Below are 21347 nucleotides of genomic sequence, written 5' to 3'. Positions count from 1 at the left end.
GTGGCTTTGGGTGTGCGGGCATCTCTCTGCCCCTTGGAGCATCACCCTTTACCTCAGCCAAGGGGAAGTGGCAAGAAATATTTACAGATCTCCTGGTTTTAATTGTGCACGGGGCGAGCGGTGACCTTGTGCTGTGCAAGCATCACGCTGCCCAGACCAGGGTGAGAAGTGTCTCTTGTGTTGATGAGGGTTGTCTTGTAAGGAGCACTTCTCTGTAATTAAGCCAACAGTGGTTAAGTATTTTTTTCCTTTTTTTCCCCACAGCCCTGTTAATTACCTTCTGTTCAGCGCATTTTCTATCTGTCTAATAAGGAGCTCCAGAGGCGCTGCGTTCGGGACGTGTTGCCATAGGGATGCTGTAAGGCAGGAGCAGTGATCACAGCAGATTTGCCATAGTTTAAGTGCAGTCCACAGCCATCACTGAGCGGCCCGGCGAGGGGCTGCAGGCGGGTGCCATGCTTGTGCCCACTGCGCCACCGTCCGGGGATGGTCTCAGCCCCGGGGTGAGCTTGGGGTCCGCGGGGTGCCCTGCCACGGGACAGGGGTGGCACAGGGCTGTCCATCCCCAGGCTGGCCGTGCACATGTGTCCCGCAAGGCCGAGCACCGGGACTGAGCTAACGATGCCGGTCCTCCGAAACCCCTCAGTAATTAATCTGTACTGTACATTTCCCCTGGAAACAAACTAATCGGGAGGCATGAGCGATTCCAACAACATACATATATAATTGAGATAATAGTTCTGCATAAATAACATCTGTGAGCAGCAGCTGTTCCCACCTGTGCCGAGGGAGAAGGGGAAGGTGAGCTCGGCCTGACGTGGCTGCCGGAATGTCCGTGCCCGTGCCCATGCCTGTACCACCGACCTGGATGACCAGGGCAGGGTATGGCCATGGCCGGGGCAGGCATCGGGAATGGCCATTTTCGGCACTCGTGAGCTCTCTTAAACATTATTGAGCTAATGCTGTAATGCTACACTTAACAATTAATCCCTCAGTATTTCCCAAATCCGGCTTCGGGGCTGGAGATGATGCAGAGCCCCTGCTTTGCTCTTTCCCAGCCCCTGGTCCTCTTAACGGGGCTGGGCCCTGCTCAGCGCCGGAGCTTGCTGCAGTGGGCTGATGCTGAGGGACCCCTTCCACGTGCTGATCCGAGGGACCAAGTGGCAATGCCGGGGCGCTCGCTCTGCCCGGCGAGCGTGGCTGTCCCTGTGGCGTCCAGCCACCTCTTGCTAGGGGAATAACGCCTTGTTCCCCGAGCAGCCTGGTCCCCGCAGCGAGGCGGGCTCGTGCAGGAGGTTGCTTTCTCTTGCCTGTGGCTGCAGTACCATACAGTCTGTCCCCGGCTCCTTCCCAGCTCCCTCGGTGGGTGGCCTCTGCCCGGCTGCCTCATGCTTCGGAGAAGGAGAGCAGAAAGCCTTAATATTGGGAATATTGAGCCTTTGCTGTGCCGCCAACACTGAGACTCTGCATGTGTTAAAAAGGCCTCATGATTATGCTGTCCTTTAAATGTGAACGATTTCTAATGGCATTCACGACAACTTTCTCAAAAGCCAATACATCCTACCACCAGCCCACAAACCTCCACAAGAATAAAAACTTTGCTAAAATGCTACATTTCCGTTAATCAAAATCCATATGGCTAGAAATATAGTATTGTTTCTTAATAAGGCTGAAGCATCCATTTTAAGCAGGTATTTAACAGATGGTGTAGCACAGCAAACTAATGTTGTTCAGAAGTTCATACATTATACATTTCTGAGGGAGATTTCAATTTATTCTTCCCAAGTGGGAAAATTCCATTACACGAAGTGAAATGGAAGCTGGTATTTAATGAGAGGTCCTGGAGATGTGTTTCTGATTAAACTATCTGGAGTTTTCGTGTAATCGTGGCAGGGGAAAGGCCAGTCCCAGGGGCTGGTCGTGGACAGGGTTGCTTCTGGAAGAGCCTGAAGCTGGGCAGGTGGAAAAGCCCTTGGCCATAAAACCAGCAGTCAGTCAGATTGGCATCTTTAACGTCTCCCAGCAGCTATCGCTCAGGTCGTCTCAGTAACGGCTGCCTGAGCTTTATGCAAACCATAAAGGCTATTTTTCAGCTGGTGGAAGAAAGGGGAACACGGTGCGTGTCGCTGTGAGAGTGGCTCTGCAGATATATGAATAGACGGACTAGACAATCCATCAACACGGGCTGGGTTTGGACACAGGAACATCATTTTAAATAACAGTTTTGCACGATTCAAACTGCTAAATGTCTCCGTGCCAGAGCTTTATACTTCCCACGGTGAGCAGCTTCTGGCTGGCACTGTAGCTGAAGACCCAACAATGTTCAGGGTTATTTCTTCCCATCCGTTCCTTGGTTCATGTAGGGGTGGCAGAAGGGCTCAGAGTTGGAAATGGTGGTCCCAAGGAGGCAGAGACCAGCCACTGCCCCATCCTCAGCGGTGGGACGACGGCACCTCGGGGCAGATGCGTGTTTGCTTCCAGAGGTTTTGCTGAAGTTGCTGGTGGGAGCTGTCGGCGTTGTGCCTTGTGGCAGTGGAGAACATGTTCTCTGCCTGATTTTCTCACTGAGGGAGTTAAAAATAGGGGATGCAATTTAGGAAGGATGGTAGAGGCTGAAGATCAGAACCCTCTGTTTCCACATGCCCCAGAAAGGCCACTGCTCTGGCCCTGGGATGGAGGGGGAAAAGGTTTCTGTTGCTGCTGGCTGCAGTGGCAGTGTTTGGGTGGCCAGCCCTTGGGGCGCAGTGTGCTGCGTCCCCCCCCCGCTGTGCACAGGGCTCTCCCTTGCAGCGGGCAGGTGGCGAGGAAGGTGGCCGGTGGGCTGGTGCCGTGCGGCAGGGCTGGGAAACGGCTGTTCAGAGATCGCACTGTGCCAGGTATATAAAAAGAATCATTGACTTTAAGGGAAAAACGACTTCCATTTCCTCTGCAGATTAGGCACTGAGGAAGCAAATCACCTGCTCGGCTTTTCCAAGTAGGTCTCAATCACTCCAAACAGTTGAGGGAAATGAGCCGAGGATTGCTCCAGTTGCAGTAATTTGTAATCCCCCCTTTTTTGAGGGAGAGAGTACAGAAAGATGAGTAAACCCTGAGAAAATAGCCTAAAATGCTCAAACTCTCACTGTGGTGCACAGCGGCTCCCATTGCCCCCGGGAGCTCTGCATTCTCTGCAGGGGAACGGGGACCGGGCACGGGAAATGAGCAGCAAGCAGAGGGGTTTAGTTTTCTTTGTTTTCTTTGTCATAAAGAAAAGAAAGAAACCCAAGTGAGCAAGGGAAGGAACTGGATGTGCAGGTACAGCCTATGTAAACTCCTCTGTCCTGGCGGTGTGAGTTTTTGGGATGACACTGCATCTTCCAGATATTTGCAGCCCATTTAAGATCATTGTAGCCTTAATGGCTGAGCTATAAAAACTGAGAGCAAATTAGCATTTATAAACGTGATATTTCATGTGTATTTGCAAATGCAATTTATGCCATATGAAAAGCCCATTTGCAAACTCCGAATCATGAATTGCTCTAATCAGGAATTACATGTAATTCACATAATTTTGCAAATTAATGATCCCAGCTTTACCTCACCACGGCAGTGCCAAGGCAGAGGGTGGGTATGCAGATTGAGGGGCTTACTTCAGTGCTCAGCAGGACGGTCAGTGGTGTTAGGATCCACAGTTAGGTGTGCTCGGAGCTGCCAAGGAAGCCCTTTTCACTGTAAACTGGGAGCAGACGGGCTGAAAAGCAGCACAGATTTTAAAAGGTCGAGTTTCCATGTGCATTAGCAGGGGAAAATGCTCTGGGACTGAAATGTAAATAGACGTGACTGTGCGGCAAGGGGAACAGCATAATCAGCACGTGGTTTCTGCAGGCACCGAGTGCTCCTTTAATTATGATCTCCCTCAATTCTTCCCAGTTGGAAGAGAGCAAAGCAAAGTGCGCGGAGGCCCAGAGGTCCCAGCAGACGGCGGCCGTGGAGCTGGAGAACTTGCACACGGAGCTGGAGACCCTCAACAGAAACAAGACCCTGGTGCGGAGACACAGCCGGGGCTGGGGAGGTGGGAGGGCAGTGGCGCAGTCCTACCTCCTCATGTTTGATAGCAATAATCAGCTTTTATACTAAATCAGCAATAATCAGCATATTTACTAAATCACCCAGCCTCTTTGGGAACAACAGCCCCCGAGTGGCTTAATGGATGGATAAGGGCGCAGCAATGGATCGTAAAAGGGTGCAGCATCCCACAGTCCCCCGCTGCAGATATGCAGGAGCTCCCTTTGCTTCTCCCGGTGCAAGCAAAGGTTGGAGGCTGGCGGCAGCGTGTCCCAGAGGATGCCGCCATCCGGGCAGTGCTGTGCGGTGGGTCCCCTGTGGGATTCACAACCCACTCGGCCACGTGCAACAGTCCCCTGCTGCAGATATGCAGGACCTCCCTTTGCTGCTCCCGGTGCAAGCACAGGGTTGGAGGCTGGCGGCAGCGTGTCCCAGAGGATGCCGCCGTCTGGGCAGTGCTGTGCAGTGGGTCCCCTGTGGGATTCACAACCCACTGGCCCCGTGGGTCCTCCCGCAGGTGGATGAGCAGCTGTACCAGCTGCAGCACGAGAGAGCCGACCTCCTGAAACGCATCGATGAGGACCAGGAAGACCTGAACGAGCTCATGGCAAAGCACAAGGCTCTGATCGCCCAGGTAGGAGCCAGGGCAGTGGCAGCTGGGCAGCATCCCCCACCCCGGGAGGGCGCTTGGAAAATCCTGCAGCCTGGCTGAGAGCAAACAGCAGTCCCCGTCAATGCACAGCAGCTTGGGGACCCCAGGAAGCAGATGCTGTGATGAGAGGAAGGAATGGCTCATGGCTCTGTCTCCTCTCGCCCGTAGTTTTGAGTCTTCTTTCAAGAGGTCTCTTGGCTTTTGTTTCAATAGTTGGGAAATCCTATAGCATCCCTGTTTGGATCCTTTTGTATTCTTTCTTTCACTGTTTTCTCACGCAGAGCTTAAAAAATGCTGACAGACAGCCCTGGGGCTTTCTGCGCAATATCCAGACTAAGGCAGGCTCTCCCAAAGGATTGTACCTGGAGCTGAGGGACCCCAAAGCTCCCAGTAGAGCAGGGGTAGGCTGGCAAGACTGACAATTCACAGTCTGGTGCTCCTTGCAGTGGTGTTACGGAGGCGGGAGTCTGTATCTGAAAGGACCCTGAGGACAGAAATGACCCTGACAACATGGTTTCTGTCCTGATCTACAAATATTTGTTCAAAAAATTAGGAAAGTTGCATTGAGTCAGGAGAATTAAGCTCCTTCAGTCCAGTGCAGGAGCGGCTTGCTGGAGGTGCAGGCACAAGCCAGCCTTCGGCACCACACTCCTTGTAGCACGTGCCCGCTGCTCCAAGCCCTCGGGTCTGCTCCCACTGCTGGGCTTTCTCCTTCCGCAGTCAGCAACGGATATCGCTCAGATCCGGGAGCTGCAGACACAGGTGGAGGATGTGAAGAAAGAAAAGCAGAGCCTTCAGGAGAAGGTAATTACTCCCTAGCCCATTGCACCCAGAGCTGAGGAGTGAGAGCCATCTGGCCGTCCTCTGACGTCTCTGTGCCCGGTGCATCACCGGTGCCAGTGTGGATCAGTGTGCCATCACTGTGCCCGGTGCCAGTCGTGGATGCCGTGTTCTTGTTTGAAATCAGATCAAGTCTCTACCCTGGTGGTACAAAGCCATTTCTCCTTTGTAACATGGTCAGGTTCTTCTCCTCTTCGTAATGTGCTGTGCGTGCCCCCGAGAGCAGCACGGTGCAGAAGCCGCTGTTTGCCTGCTGCACGCCCGCAGTCCTGACCCTATGGGCAGGACGGGGCCGGGATGGGCTGTGGGGCTCTGCCAACAATGGCTTTGGGCTGGAGAAAGCTTTCCCTGGCAAGGCTCTCGGGATGGAGAGCCCCACTTCCCCCTCTTCCCTTCCCGAGCTGCTGGTGCCATGGCAGGAGCTGCCCCGTGGGGCTGAGCGAGCTCGGCATGGGGCTGACCCTGGGATGGGGCTGACGCCGGGGTGGGTGCCGGCAGGTGCTGCTCTGCCTCGCCTCTGTGGCTGCACCAGCCCTCCTGGGGTGCATGGATTTAATTTTAAACACATGAGTAATCCCATTAACTTAAGTGCTTTATTGGAGCGTAGCTAAGCTGCCCAGGAATCAGAAGCAGGACTCGCTCCCTCTGAGGTGGAGCGGGTGGTGTTTTAGAGATAGACCAGATAAAAGAAGACAAATTCTTGTACTTCTAGGTCAAATAAATACAAAATCTGAACCAAACTTGTACTGGGATTGCTAAAAGGGCAGTTTGCTTTGGAGATCTTGCTGTAACGGCTGAAGAAAAAACTTGGTGCAGGCAGCTTTCCACACAGGGGTAAACTGGGAATTTTTATGCCTGCTGTCCTCAAAGGGTTTGCTGAGAAGAGAAAAGCAAAAGAGACCCAGACACGCGTTGTCTTGCTGGCACGTTTTTCATTCAAAAATACCTGTTAGTGTCATGCTTTTATTGTGTGGTATTAACAGCAGGGAGTCCTTCAGGAAGCCAAAGGCAATGCTTTTCCATAGTGCCTGGCAGTCTAAGCCAGGTCCTGCACGTTCACTTTGTCTCAGGAGCCATGAGAGGTCCTCGGTGCATGTCACTCCAAGGAGAGGGACTGGTGGGGGATCTGGGAAAGGGACCGGGAGGTGTTTGCATGGGTCAGGGGCTGGAGAGGTGCTAACACAGCCCGTCCTCACCCAGCTGCAGGCAGCGCAGGCAAGAGCGGTGCACCTGGAGCAGTGCCCGGCTGAGCGCTCCATCGTCAGCCGGCAAGAAGCCCACATCCGCGACCTGGAGAGCCAGCTGGACTTCCAGGCTGTGCAGATGAAGCGCTTTGAGGTACCACATCTTCACTGCTTGCGGAGAGGATGCAGAGCCCCGGGGAGATGCAGCTTGCTTGCAAAAGGCGGGCGCAGCGATGCGACTGCCTCAGCTTTGGGGAGAAGAAGCACCTGGGAAGGGGTGGGGAGGGACAGGTGGGGTTTTTGGCCAGCTCTCCTGTGCTTGTGGACAGTCCATATACTTCATGCTGCTGCCATTATCTGTACATGCTTCACTGTGGTGTTTACTGAAAGTCAACAGTGGGCCCAGTGCTATAAACACCTGGAGGTATATACAGTCCCTGCCTCTGGACACGGAGCATGGTGTGCGCTGACCGCTCAGTACATCCATCACAGCACCCTTCCGACAGGCATCCCTCTGCTCTGGCATCATCCAGAAGTCAGGACATCAGGCTTGATCACAATATTTCACTGTCCCCATTAATCAGCACGTCTACTGGCACCCTGAGATATGTTTTTACTGTCACTTTTCCCGAGTCGTGCTGCCCGAACGAGCCCAGCCCAGGGGCCAAGGAAAATGATCTTGTGCCCCCAAAGCAGCAGCCGGCTCCGTGGGAGCCCCGGGGGATGCGGTGTGGCCCTGGGAGGTGGCGCTGCCTGTTGTGGTGGGTGCAGAGCTGGGCGCAGGGACGGGCTGGGGTCACTGGGGTCTGCACCCACTGCAGGCAGCTGCTGCCACTTGCAAGGTTTCAGGGTGATGCTTGATAATGATGATAATAATAGTGACTGGCTCTGTGGCGCGGGGCGGGGAGGGAGCGCTCTCCACATCGCTTGATGCTTGTGGAGAGCTTTGTAACTCGTCACCTCCATCTCCCTTGCTTCACCTTGCACCCTCCTCCCCAGGTGCTGGTGCTGCGCTTGCGAGACAGCATCATAAAGATGGGCGAGGAGCTGGAGAAGGCGGCTGAGTCGGAGGCGCGGGAGAAGGAGACCACCAGGTACTACCAGAGGAGGATGGAGGAGATGAAGGCTGACATGGATGAGCTGGTGCAGAGGGAAGTGGAGTCCAGCCGCCGGCGCGTGGAGCTGGTAAGGGGGTGCTGCCCCCGCGGGCTCGCGTGGCCCCAGGTCCATGGCGGGGGTTTGCTGCTGCTGCAGGTTACCTCTCCGTAACCTGCAGATTGGCCTGAAGGTCCCAGAAAAGTCATTTTCTGCGTGGTGCTTTGTGTGCTGTGTGTTTGGAGATGGAGCTGGCCAATTTGCTGTTAGCTGGCCCCCACGCAGGTCAGCTGTGTTTCCCGGGCTGCTCCCCCACGGCTGCCCTGGGTCTTGCTAATGTCAGAGTGTCAGGCTGGGCTTTGGTGAGCGGAGCCAGGGAGCACTTGGAGGAGCAGTATCAGGACAAGCACGAGCGCCTTTGCGAATTGCTTTGCATCCCTCCACAGCCCCAAACCATTGAACTGAAGCTGTTATTGAGGCACCTCGCGTTTCATTTCTCCATAGCTGGGCTGGCAGCCTGGGCAGTCCCTCTGCTCCGTGTTTTGTTCCAAGAAGGAGACTGCTTTGCCTGCTCAGCTCTAAGAAATGCTGAGAAGTTGCTCAGGTCATTTCTGCACCTCCTTGTGCTGGTTTTCCTTGTGTCAGGCAGAACCGCAGCGGGGCCGAGCGCTCCCCTGGCACGAGGCAAATGCCCCGTCCTCCTGCCAGCCCCCCACGTGCCGAAAGCTGGCTGCGTGGCTCAGCATGCTGGGGCTCAGCCGAAGTGCCAGCTCCTTGTCACACTCCCGGCCCCAGCCAAATAACTCCCCTGTGGCACGGCAGGGTGTCAGACGGAGCTGACAAGCAGCTAACCTGCTCTGTGCGTGCAAAGCCCCAACCGGATTTAGAGTACGGCAAAAATAGATTCACCTTCGTTTTACAGTTCTCTACGAGCATCTCTTTTGTGTTGGTTTTTTTTTCCAGTAAACAAAAGGAAAGCCTTGCTTCCAAGCAGTAATTGAAAGATATTGCATTTCTGCTGGCAGCACAGCCACATTAGAAGCAGTTATTTTATCAATAATCTTTTATTTAACAATCAAGGAGATTTGAGCATTTATTTCACCCTGAGGCTGCCAGCCTTTCTGAAGGGAAATGGTGCTTTAGTGTGAATTATTCCACATCCCCTGCCTGAGTCGTGAACAGGCTTTGTCCTTGCTCTGCCAGCCCGAATCCTATGAGCTCGTGCGCAGCTCTGGCTGCCCCAGGCAGAAGACGAGTCTCCCCGCTGGGTCGGAGTCGTGCAGCCATCGATGCTCTTCGGAGGTGTGAGATTTTAAAATGAGATGCTCTGCTGGGTGCGCTCTGTGTGCCCTCCAGCCCTGGGCATGCCGAGTGGCTCCCTGGGCTGCAGGGCTGCCCACCAGGCTTGCAGCAACCCACCCTGGGGCTGGATCCCCTGCTTTCCCTGCGGATGCCGAGCGAGACACGGCTTCAGTTGCTATGATAACTGTGTGTTTATTGCAGCTTTGTTATAAATGCAATGTTTTGGAACACAGATGCGCTGTCTGTTAGGATATGGGTGGGTTCTTTTAACTGTATTTTTGTATTTGTGCATATATTTTTAGAAGCTTTTCGAATGTTTCATATGGGGATGGGAATGATGAGTGTAGCAAGATACTTGGTTGTCTTAGCACACTTCTGTTCCCACAAATGAAGTTTGCAAGGAAGACTGAAAGGGATTTTAGAGGCACCTCCCTGGAATAAGACACAAAACCCCATAAACAGACAAACCTGTGAGCCAATACTGAGGGGTCTGACTTTATCCGGACACCCAGACATTTGGGGTTCTCTGGCATCTGCTGCAGCGGGTGCAGGAGGAAGGAGCCAGGCAGCCCTGCAGTGGGTGAGCTCCCCCAGACGCATCACACCAGCCCCGGGTTTCTCCCCGCCGGCCCGTGGCAGCTGGTCAGGGCGATTGCTCTGCGGGAACCGGGGGGCGGAACGGCCGCATCGGGAGCCAGGGGCTGCCGCGGCGTTCCCCGGGAGCAGAGGCGTTCACCCAGACTGTGTGTACTCTTAACAGCGCTTAAATAAAACATCGCAGGAGAGCTGTGATCGCAGAGCCCAGCCGTGCTTGTTGAGCGGCTGGCGGAGAGCATCAATAGTTAATAGAAAGCCACTTACGGCTCTGCTCCTGTTAAATCCCCCATCAATGGTAAATACCGCATGAATTATTAACTTAACATTACTTAAGTCATAGTCTGCACCTAACAATTTTTTAAAATTTATTTAAATAAACAGTTGTGAGGTTGTGGACTTGCCACACACTGTCAGGGTTTAAGCGATGCATTGAAGGGACAAATTCATTGTACAGATTGGGTTAGAAATCCCGTCTTGTTTCCTGGGGTCCTAAGAGCTGGTGCCTGTATATAAGGTATTTTATTCTCACAGCTTGTATTTATCAGTGGTATTTATCAGTCGTATTTATCATTTTATCAGCGCCTGAAAATCCTGTCCCACCATCCCCGTACCTTCAGTCAGGCTCAGGACAGCTGTCTTCACCCCTCCCTCATTTTGGACCTGGCTTTGGGCAGTTGGGAGGCAGACTCATGCCATTCACAGGCAGCAGGGAAAATCCAGCAAGAAGCAGGGATGGGAGCTGGAGAGCTGGCTGCCAGGCAGATGGCTCTGCCTTATGAATTTTGTAAGAAGAATGGGTTTTGAACGCTTTCCAAGCCCGGTGCCATCGCAGCGAGGGAGGCATGTTTTCTAATGGCGGGGGTAGTACTTGGCCCTGGTTGTCTCTGTCTTTGCTCCGGTTGCATGTACTGAATATCCTCCATGGAGCTGTAGCTCCTCTTTTGATAAAATCTGGATCCCAGCCTGCAACAGCTCCTCGTTTCTCAGCTGCTGTGCTGACACCCAGAGCTTGAAAGGCTAGACCCAGCTGCCTGGTCTCCTTGGGCCACAGCAGAAACTGAGTCATAGCGAGAAGTGAGAGATGGATTTTCAACTTAGAGTCAATCCTGGGGAGCTTAAAAACAAGCCCTGGTCTCTTTGCTCATCGTGTGTGCACAGGTGCTCGTGCTTGTCCTGATACAAGCGTCCCCTGGTGAAGCTGCATGGTGCGGTGCAGGGAAGGATGGAACAGGGGCTGTGGGGCAGGGGTGTGTGGGGCGATGAGCTGCCGTCACTGTGGCTGGGGCCAGCCACCGGCTGGGATTTCCCTCCAGACACTGCTGTTAGGGCAGGATGGTGCTGGGTGCTGGGCACAGCTCCTGGCTTCAGTGCTCTGGAGATGATGCTGGAGATGGGCAGATGGTCCATTATGAGCATCGGGGAGACAAGGGTATGTTTGCAAGAGGCCTTGTCTCAGCTGCTTTGGGTGTCCACAGCCACCACTGGAAGCCCTGGGCAGGGGCAGGGACGCTGCTTGAGGACCCTGTCCCACGTCTTGCCTTGATGGGTCTGTTTTCACAGAGCTTCTGGCAGAGCATCTCCCTCCTTGCCTGCGGGTTTGCTGCAGCAGAGGGGGGAGATGTGAACTGCTAACAAGCCAGGATGGACTAATTCCACCTTTTAGAGAGTAATTCTTCCAGGAGGTGCCAAGCAATAGCTAAAAAGCTTAAAGAAGCTCATGTTTCTGTAAAGGGGTACCTACGGCTGTGCTGCCGATGACTGAGCTGCCTCTACAGCTTGGATTTCATGGGAGAAAGCAAGCGGCTGCTAGAGGCTGGGATGGGAGCTCAGCCACGGGCAGGAGCCCTGTCCTGGAGAGCTGGGGCACCTTGCTGAGAAGCCCAGGGAAAAGCAGGAGCTGATCCTGCTGGGATGAAGCCCCAGCTGGAAGAGGCGTGTGCCGCGGAGATGGCCAGACTCTGAGTCTCCTCCAGGCACCCTGGACCGACAGACAGCTCTGCTAAATGCCCCCGAGCCCTCGCCACTGGGGGATGCCATGGGGGGCTTGCAAGCACTATCTTAAAATCAGGTTTCTTTAATGAAGCTGTGAAATTCATCAGCATAATAATTAACTATTTTTGCTGAAAACTGAAGTACAGGTGTGAAGATATTCTTCACACTTTTTTTTTTTTAAAAGGTGAGAGTCACAGTGTAAATAACCTTTTTTTTTTTTTTCTGGTTCCTATGATAGCAGATCTCCTTTGTAATGCAGCCCTGTTATCGCTACGCAATCCAGCATGCTGTAGCACATTACAGCCTGATCTCTATGATTTTTTTTTTTTTTCATTTACAAGCTTTAAAGATTTTTCTGGTGCTTTCAGTGAACTTGAGAAGCGAAGTGGGAGCTGTTTGTGCCTCCAGCTGGGAAAGCTGCGCTCCCGCCCAGGCAAACCTACAGATCCCAGCAGGGTCCCAGCCAAACCCTCTGATGTCTCCGCAGCCCTCGACCCCAGCACCACCTGCGCCTGGGTCTTTCCGAGCTGCTCTTTTCTTTAAAAGCTAATGACTTTGACTAAGAGTAACGACAATTATCATCAAAGGGAGCCAGTCCTTAGAGGTGAGGTTGGGTGATGGAGGAGCCATGAGTGAAAACTTGACCATATGCGCTAATTAGGCCTGTTGTACAGCAGACGTGTGATTTCTGGTTTGCCATTAAAGAGGTAAATTCTTGAGGAAATCATCAGCACTTCTCACTGCTCATACCAATTACCGGTAACGCCGGTGTTTGCGAGTGCAGAAAGAGCCACTCGCCCCGTCTCACTCGAGACTTCAACCACGGAAATTTTGTCACTTCAAACTTTCTGAAAACCTGCGAGTTAATTACTTAATTAAAAATAATATTGATTGATGAATACTGCAGGTGTACACTAAATTATTCAAATAGAAGCAGTCCAAATTGGACTAATTAGATTACACTTCAGGTGGATGGGAGCTTGCAAAGGTTATGTTGTGACAGCAGAACCACAAACAAAAATAAAAGGTGGCGACGAAGACGCGGTGCTGGATGCTCTGCGGTGCCTGCCTTGGCATCCTTTATAGTCCCATAAATTATTTCACTAGTGTTTTTGCTTAGCTCTTTTTAACTTATCTTCAAATGCTTCTGAGACAAAATTAGATGAAAAAGAAGTTCTTAACAAAAAGAGGTTTTAGAAATCCTTTTCCAGAGAAGCAATCTCTCCAGGATGTGGAGAGACCGGGGGGAGGGTGGGGGTAGGAGGTAGGGAGCTGCCAGCTGAGACGTCCCCTCTCCCCCTATTTCCAGGTGGGCTCTGCCCAGGGGCTGAAACGCCTCCAGCTGCCTGCTGGTGCCCCTCGCACCGCGCAGGCTGCCGAGGGCTTGAGCATCTTTTTCTGGCTGTTGGAAAAGACCGCTGGCGAACCGCAGGAGGAAGCCCCAGCAATGCTCAGGGAGACGGTGGGCAGCGGGGTCTCGCCTGCCGGCTGCGCAGGGGGGGAGCGGGGCAGCAGCCCCCCTCCGGAGTGGGGAGCCCCCCTGGGAGCTGCTAGCCCACGTCTCCTCCTGTCCTTGCTGGCTGTCCTTGCCTGGTGAAGAGCCCGCACTTGTCTTGGCCTCTTCTGCCGTGGCGCTGGCTGCCTGCCGGGTGACAGCCCTGCTGCCATGCCGTGATGGTGGTGGGGTACCACGGTGCCGAGGGCTGTGCCCTCACCGCCCCTCCCTCGGCTTTCTCTTGTCTGGGTACCCACGAAGTGGCAGTGATACTCCCCCTGTGCAGCAAATCTCTTCCTTTCCAACCCAAATCTCTTCCTTTCCAATCCCTCGCAGTGGGAGTGGGTGGTGCCGTGAGAGGGGCAGGGAGGTGGTCCGGGGGCTGCAGGGGCTTTGGTCAGGATGGGTGCAGAGGGGCCATAGCAAACGCAGGGAAAGGCGGCCAGCAGGCCAGACCCGCTGCTGAGCACTCGGCTCTGACACTCGCAGTAGGAATTAATTTTTTTGTAGTGTAACTCATGTTGTCAGGGTCTTTCCAGCATGGACGTGCAGCAGCATCCTCCTGCGAGCCCTCCCAGGCGAGAGCAGGAGTCTGGGCTGTGAGCACCAACGTCTCGGCATGGGTTTGCTCTGTGCTGACCATCGCCAAGTGAGCTCCTGTCCCCCTTGTCTTGAGAGAGCCTTTAATTCAGGCTCCCTGTCAGCAGAAATTAACCTCAGCTTTCTGAAATAAATGTTTTTGAGCTGCCAGTGGACCAGTGCCGTTAGGTTTGGGGAGTGCTGTGCTCTGGGGTGATCTGTCCACTGATACGCTGTGAATGGGAGAATCTAATTTGGAAATGTATGCAAAACCAGGCAGAACATATATTTTATTTACTGATTATAAAATATACATCAGCCGGAGTTTCCGAGCTGGTCAGGCTGGTTTCTGCTGTGAGTGCCTGACTGGTTTGGTAGAAGGATCCGGATATGCTGGTGCCAACAGGGACCAGGGTTTAACAGCAGAGGATGCTCCTGAGCCCGTGTAGCAGAAGTGCCCTCGGCCCCCATTTGAGAGGCCAGTGCACTTTTCACTGGGCTCGGAGCTGGTGCCATGTCCCCGTCTCTCCCCATGCTCCCCGTGCCGCGGCCGGGTGTGTGGGCAGGTTCCTTGCTGGCCGGGAGGACGGATAGGGTAGGGCTGCTCCAAACCGCTGCAAGGCAGGAAAGAAATTAGTAGAGCTTTTCAATGAAAACTCAACACACACGTGAAGCAAAGGACCGCTAGTTCTGCTTCACCATCTCTGGTTTGTGGCAGTAGCCGTAGCTCCTTTCAGGAGCACTGGGGCTTTTTGCAAGTCTGGTATCTGCTGCTTTGCAAGGGAGAAGCCAATAATCCTTGCTTTTCCGTGGGAGAAGGAGGAAGCGTGCTTCCAAGGGCTGATGTGAGTGGCTGTGCGGTCCTTCCTGGTCAGCAGCTCCAGTGCTGGCCCCTGACCCGATGGCTGTGGGGTTCCCATCCTGAGCAAGCAGCCCCCTCTGTTTGCGGGACGTCTTTTGGGGAGGTACTGGACTCCCATGGAGCAGCCCCAGCACTGCTCCTGGTGGGCCGTGGGCTGGCAAGAGCAGCCTGGCTGAGGTATATGTGTGTGGTTGGGGGTGAAATCCCCCCACGGATCAGTTTGCAGTGCAATGCATATCATATCCCTGTGGAGGCTAAAGGGTAGCAGAAGAAGAAACCTCATGAACAGTTGGAAAATTGCTGCCTTGCTCTCCAGGCATTGTGCAGCGTGAGGGCAGCTGCTTCAGCCTTCGCTCCCTCCTTGATTAGGTAGAAAGGACTGATTCGCCTGGCAGCTGTTGCTTTATAAGCCCCGTTCATCAGTGCAGCTCCTCTGATTGCAGCCCCCCCAGCAGCCATCCGGGTTCCCCATCATCATCAGCGCCAGCCGGAGCACGGGGGCTCCGATAACAGGCCATTAACGATGAATAACACAGGCAAAATGACGTGCAAGTCACCTTTCATCCCCCGAGGTCCAGCCGCAGTGCGGCGTATCGCTCCAGTCCCCGGCAGCCTCTTGATCGGCGTCGTGCGTGGTTTCTCGCACGTGGTGAAGAGCAGCGGCCGGCTGGCTCTGGCTGCGGCAACCGAGTCACAACACGCAGGGCAGCCGGGAAGGGGGGAAGCAGGTCCCTTCGTGCTCGGGTGAGGTGGGGCTCTGCTGAGGGTGGAGGTGCTGGCAGGGTGCAGCAACACAACCACCCAGTGTCTCTGCAGCCGGGTGAGTTCTTCAGCTCCTGGTTGCTGCCCAGGATGGGGGAGGACGGGCTCATCCCTGGGGCCTGGGGGGACGGGGAGAGGGCACGGCCGTGGGTGCACCACCCCTCACTCTGCTCCGTGCAGCATTTCTCTCCCAGGCGGTGCCCCTGCTTCAGCAGAGCCACATGAACAGGCGGGTTATGAGTTTTCTCAATAAATATATTCTCCCCTTCCCCCCCCTCCCGGCTTTTCTGCTTGGAGGAAACAAAAAGCCAGCAATGCTCGGCAGTTCATCCTGAGTGAGGATGTATACGCTCAGACCAGTTGCTGTATTAAAAGGGAAAATGCTTCTTGCATTTACATTTAGATTGAAACAACATGTGTCAAAGGTGCCTAATAGCTCCCTGGGATAGCAGTGGCCTGATGCTGGGACGATTCTTGTCAATTTATATTATGAAGGTAATTTTTTGCATTTCAAATTTAATTATATTGACATAATTAGTCCATTCCACGAGATAATTGTATGGTACAGATACTTTATGTTTGAGTAAAACGTGAAGTGCCTCCATGCACGGGATTGGGATCGAGCGCTGGGATGGGTGGGACGTGGGGTTCGCAGCCTCCTCCCCACCGCAGCACTGTCGTTATGAGTACAGAGCTGACTGATGTAACTGCTCTGTGACTGTAAGCACGAGCCTTTCTATTTTGCACTGATTTTAGCCCAAAATGCTGAGCAGCGCATTTATTCAGGGCATTTCCTCTCACTCTGCCCCTGGCCTGGCCACGGCTCTGTCGACCTCCTCCTCCTCCTCCTCCTCGCTGGCTGCAGCATCCTCACGAGCTGCGGATGTGCTGAGCCCAAGCTGAAAGGCCGGGCACAGAAATCATTTCTCTTCCCCACATCTTCTTGCTGCAGATTTATATCACCAGAATTCACTTTACAGTAACGCCTGAGCCCCGAGAGCTAAAATTCACTTTGAGCATAGGCTCATGCGAGTCACTCGGCAGAGAGCACGTGTGGAGCAGTCCCAGATTGTTCTCTGAATGTGACTGGCGCTTTCCTCTGCATTTAATCAGCCCAGGTACCTGGGGCGATGGCGGTGGTGATAGTACCTCCGCTGGAAGGAGTCTGTTTTAGCAGTATCGCTGTGCTTGAGCGGTGTCAACTCTTATTAAGAAACAGGTATTTTCAGGCTTACATTCAAATTGCCGCTCAGGCAGCATGTGGGCAGGGGACCCCAAGGTTACCCGCGGTGTGTGGAGCCCACGGCCGTGCAGTCCCCAAAGTGCCCCCAGTGCCCTGCGCAGCCCCCTCCCAAAACTCCTCCCTGCTGCGCAGCATGGGTGCCACAGACCATGGGTGCCCAGGGACCGGGGCATCCCTGAGGGGAGCCAGGCTCCTCCTTGCCGTGCAGCGTGGGTGCCACGGTCCGTGGGTGCCCAGGGACTGGGGCGTCCCCGAGGGGAGCCAGGCTGGAGCCCCAGCTCGCCACAAAGTTTTTACAGGCATTTGCCAGGTGGTTTTTACAGGGGCTCTGCAGCAGGGAGTGGGTGCATTGCCTCCAGCTGTCTTGGCCCGGGACACGCTGTGTGCTGCTCTCGCAGCTGCGCCCGGGGGATTTCTTTTGTCACCAGCCAGAGGAAGCGGGGTCAGGGTGCCGGGAGGGGTGCGCGCCGCTGTGTGCCTGGCTGCCTCCCTGCCAGTCACTGTCAGGTTAATAATAGCAGAGCGGAAGAAAGGAATTAAATGCAGCCACTGAACTATATTTAATTTGCGCTATATCCTGGAGCCAAGGAACTAGTTCAATAGAGACTCTTATCAGCCTGTTTGAAGGGTTGAGCTTTTTATCTAGCAGTTGTTTTACTACCTGGGCTCACAATCACAAATAACTGAATACAGGCGTGTAGACAGACGAAGCCTGGGGCTCTCTCCCCTTGGGCTGTTCTCCTCTCAGGGGTCAGCGTTTCACCATGTGCCCCCTCCCGAGCCCCCGGCTGTTTGCTGGGTCAGCCCCGGCATGGGGAGCATCTCTGCTGCCTGGGCCATGGGCCATCCCCATGTGACTCGGAGAGGTTTCCATGACAAATGGGTCCTTTCCATCCTCCTGCATTTGCCCGAGCCGGGAGGGAAGCAAAGGCCTCGGAAGCGCTGAGTTTCAGAAAGGTTCTTGGCAGGTTTTACCAATGCCGGCGCATTTCCAGAAGCAACTGTGATGCTGTGCAACCCAAACTGGGATATTTCTTTGCATGTTTTTATGAACTGAAATGCTCTTCCCCTTGGGCCCGCGTGCCCGGTGATCCCAGGGCTTTCATTATTTACTCTGACAGTCTGCCGGCTCCTGCGCTATGGCCTGTCGCAGCCCGCGCTGCAAATCATCTCTCAGCTTGTCACCACCGAGATGGCAATTTTACAGCTGGCAGCTTCAATCTCGGTGAATTTGCAGCTCGCACTAGCTCTCTTTCTCTCTCTGCCGTGTGATGGTTTAGAAAACCGCATGAAGATTTCCTTCCTGGCTGAAAGGACTCGGGATCTGATGAACACGGTGGTGCTCAGCTGCGGTGGGCAGGCAGTGCCGGGTCGGCATCCTCGGTGCACCATGAGGCCGCCCAGCCGTGGGCGATGATGGGTCCACGGAGCCATACGGGTTGTGCTGCTCGTCCGGCTTTTCCTCCCTGTAGTTTAAATTATGAATGGAGTTTCTGGGTTTTCTATCAGCCAGCGTTTCTGGAAAGGGCTTTGTTTCCAAGCAGGTGTGTGGTGTGGGTGAGTGGAGGAACAGCCCCAAAACGCCCGGGAGCATCCCTGCAGTCTGTGCCCCACTCTGTCCCCGGCAGGGACATGGTGCTCCCACACAGGGTGCTTTTACATGTTCCACACGGGGCAGGGGGGTTAATGTTTAATATCAGATTTACTCATTTGGTATATTGACGTTACATTTTGATTTAGCAGAGCGATACAGCAGTGTACTGAAATCACAGCACGGGCACAACACAGCAATTGCAACATACACCCGAGTCACTACATAGACGTGATGCCCGTCCCCAGTCTCTATACACTCACCGCCACAGCACTGGGCATCCCCAGCTGCCAGGAAGGGATGTGTGGGTTGAAGCCAGCTCAAGCCCGTTGCTCTCTTCAAAGTTCATTTTACTACTTGTCCAGGTTTTATACTCTATGTTGGGCTGGGCCACATATATGCTCCCCCCACGCTGGTCTGGCTGGCTGAGGAAGACATTACTCTCTACTAATTACCTCCGGGAAGGCTGTTTGTACAACCTGATGATGCCCTGGTGCAGCCTTGTGCCTAAAACCAAGGTCACCCTCCCCTCCCCAGAGTTAAGTTCAGTTTCCACATGGTAATCGCCAGTGGGTCCTTACATTCCACCCAGTGCTCGGGATTTTTGGATTTTTGGCTTATCTCTTCTGAGCCTTTTTCCGTTGTGGGGGGTGTTGGTTGGTCACGGAGGCGCTCAGCTTCATTTGCTCCTCTTCTTATGTAAGATGAAGTTTGCATTTTACAAGCTATTGCACACACAACAGAGTGCAGCGGCAGGTAGCAAGCCCTGGCGTGGCACGGAGACCACTGGGGTGGGGGGAGTTTCAGCAGATGCCTCGCTCGCCTGCTCCGCGGTTCGGGGTGCGGCATTGGGGTGCGGGTGCTAACCCGGTGCTGTCCGCGCAGGAGCAGCAGCTGGCGGAGCTGGCGGCGGTGCGGCAGGTCCTGCAGGCTGACCTGGGGACCTCCATCCGGCGCATCGCCGACCTGCAGGTGGCCCTGGAGGAGCTGCGGTCCAGCGACGAGAGCGATGCCGAGAGGTGAGACGAGGAGCACCGGGGGCTGGCAGGGCTGTGGGGGCTGCAGAGGGACAGAGGGGCAGGCTCAGATGCTTTGCGGTGGGGAAGGATGCTGCACTGTGCAAGGGTGATGCCATGGTGGCCATAGCTGCACATCTGCATCCTGGAGCATTTTCACTGCAGCAGCACAGGTTCATGAACAAGAAAATTCATGTTAATGAAAGGTTTCATGAAAAAGCGTCACCCTTAAAATCATACTGTGTGGCCCAGCTTAAAGTAAGCAAAAAGGGTGGAAATAGCCCCATTTGCAGAGCAAGGTCCTGTCCCTAGCAGCGTGGCGTGCTGCCATGTGTCAGCAGGTGCCCCAGCGCTGGATTTATGGATTGAAAATCCTGCACTTTGTTCAGCCACAGGAGCTGGGGGGCTGGAGGAACCAGTGGAGCTGGGCGGATTGGGTAGAGGATTTTACTAGGAAAAAATGGGAAACGAATTCCAGTGAATTTTTCAGGTGTTATTTCTACAGCCCTCCAATTTTCCCCTCTGTTACACTGCTAAAGGGGCATTGTGACAAATGGAGACAAAATAGGTAAATGCATTTAAAAAAAAAAAAAGCAGAGATGTGCTTGTCACCGTGCCATGAGAAGAGATTTTCTTTATGTAGTGATTAAACTAGGGAAGGGTGAGATAGAAACCGTGAGCTCAGAAATTTGCTTCTTCATAAAAAAAAAGGTTATTTCCAATACAATTGACACATTAGCAGGAGGTGAGAAGTGCTTCCCGGCAGGGACATCCGCAGCTGCTGCGTGCAGGAAAAGCGGTGTAATTTGCTCCCTGCCCTTCGCCAGCATGGGCACAGCGGAGGTGTTCTGCGAGTGCAAATGCAACATACGCTGCAGCAGCACCCATCTCTGTGTTGGGGGTGCGTGCACTGGGGTCCCTCTTGCAGACCAGGGCCTGAAGGGTGCAGGGAGCAGGTGAGGCGGTCTTTAGCCATGCAGCGTGCTGGGAATGGCCCCACCGCTGCCCCGCTGCAGCTGTGCTTGGGCTGTTGGGGGGGGTATGTTACCCAGCTCAGGCATAATCCTGCTCTGATCGTACGGGCAGCCACAGCAGCAAGCTTTGATACAGTTAGTCTGGGAAGTTTTCATCACATCAGACTCACGCGGTGGCTTCGGGGAGGCTGTGCGAGCCATCGGCAACACCGCAGCTGACTCCCTCTTTTGTCCCTTGGTTGCAGCGTGCAGACGGCGCGGGAGTCACTCTGCTCTAGGAGGGAGACGTGAGTGAGCCCTGGGGAGCTGCCAGCCGAACGGCAGGAGCCTGCGCTGGGTTGTGCGATGGGTTATGGACCACCAGCTGCCCGCAGCCTGCTGAGGCACCGCGCTTCCACTCGGGCACAGATGGGCTTTCGGATGCGCTGGCTTTGTGTGCCTCCCATGCCTGTCGACCTGCTCGCTTTCCCTGGGAGCTCTGTCTGTTACACTGAGTGGGATGCGCTCATTCCTCCTGGCTGCACTTTGAGAATATGAAGCTGATCTGTGGCTTTGAAGGAAAACGGAGATCCTAAAGGATTTAATCTGCTGCAGCTGGAGTGGGGAGTCCTGGCAGGGGGGCAGCGGTAGCGCCAGCCCAGGGGTGATTAGGGCACAGCGGGGTGCCTGGGGTCACACTGGCTCTGCCACTCCAGCTCCGGTCCTGGGGCACTGCAGGCAGCAGCAGGGTTTTCCTGCCCACTGTCTGCAGGCTACAGGGCACTTATAAAAGCATGAGGGAAATAGTTAATGGCAGCAGCAATGGCACAAGGACCAGGTTGTCTGAAAAGGTTTGTTTTGTCCGATCTGTGCCGGTGCCACAGAACAGCCAGAGCAGAGCCCACCAGCTGGAGCCGCCATTGCTGGAGCTGTGAAGGAGTCCCTGGTCTGTGCCTGGTCTCACCCTCACATGTGCTCCAGGACCCCTTCCCCGTGCCGCTGGCCCTCTTGCCTGCGCTTGCAGAGCTAACAGAGTCTCATCTCTCCCCGCAGGGATGCCTGCTCCAGCGTCGGCTCCACGCTCAGTCTGGAGCCTGCAGAGAGCATCAAGTCCTGGCCGGGGTCATCGGTGGGCTGGTC

General features: G+C 54.3%; 1 protein-coding gene across 1 annotated transcript in view; it reads left to right on the top strand.

Moving 5' to 3' along the window:
- MYO18B (myosin XVIIIB) overlaps positions 1-21347 on the top strand; it is a 78618-nt gene that overhangs the window by 47201 nt on the left and 10070 nt on the right. Inside the window, 9 exon segments of the mRNA XM_009334425.1 lie at positions 3249-3294; positions 3910-4023; positions 4562-4678; positions 5417-5500; positions 6737-6874; positions 7720-7905; positions 19124-19257; positions 20474-20515; positions 21261-21344. Coding sequence (XP_009332700.1) covers positions 3249-3294; positions 3910-4023; positions 4562-4678; positions 5417-5500; positions 6737-6874; positions 7720-7905; positions 19124-19257; positions 20474-20515; positions 21261-21344 — 945 coding nt within the window.

The sequence above is a fragment of the Pygoscelis adeliae genome, unplaced genomic scaffold (genome assembly GCF_000699105.1).
Source record: "Pygoscelis adeliae isolate BGI_AS28 unplaced genomic scaffold, ASM69910v1 Scaffold262, whole genome shotgun sequence".
Classification (NCBI taxonomy): Eukaryota; Metazoa; Chordata; class Aves; order Sphenisciformes; family Spheniscidae; genus Pygoscelis; species Pygoscelis adeliae.
This window is presented reverse-complemented; position numbering and strand designations above follow the sequence as displayed.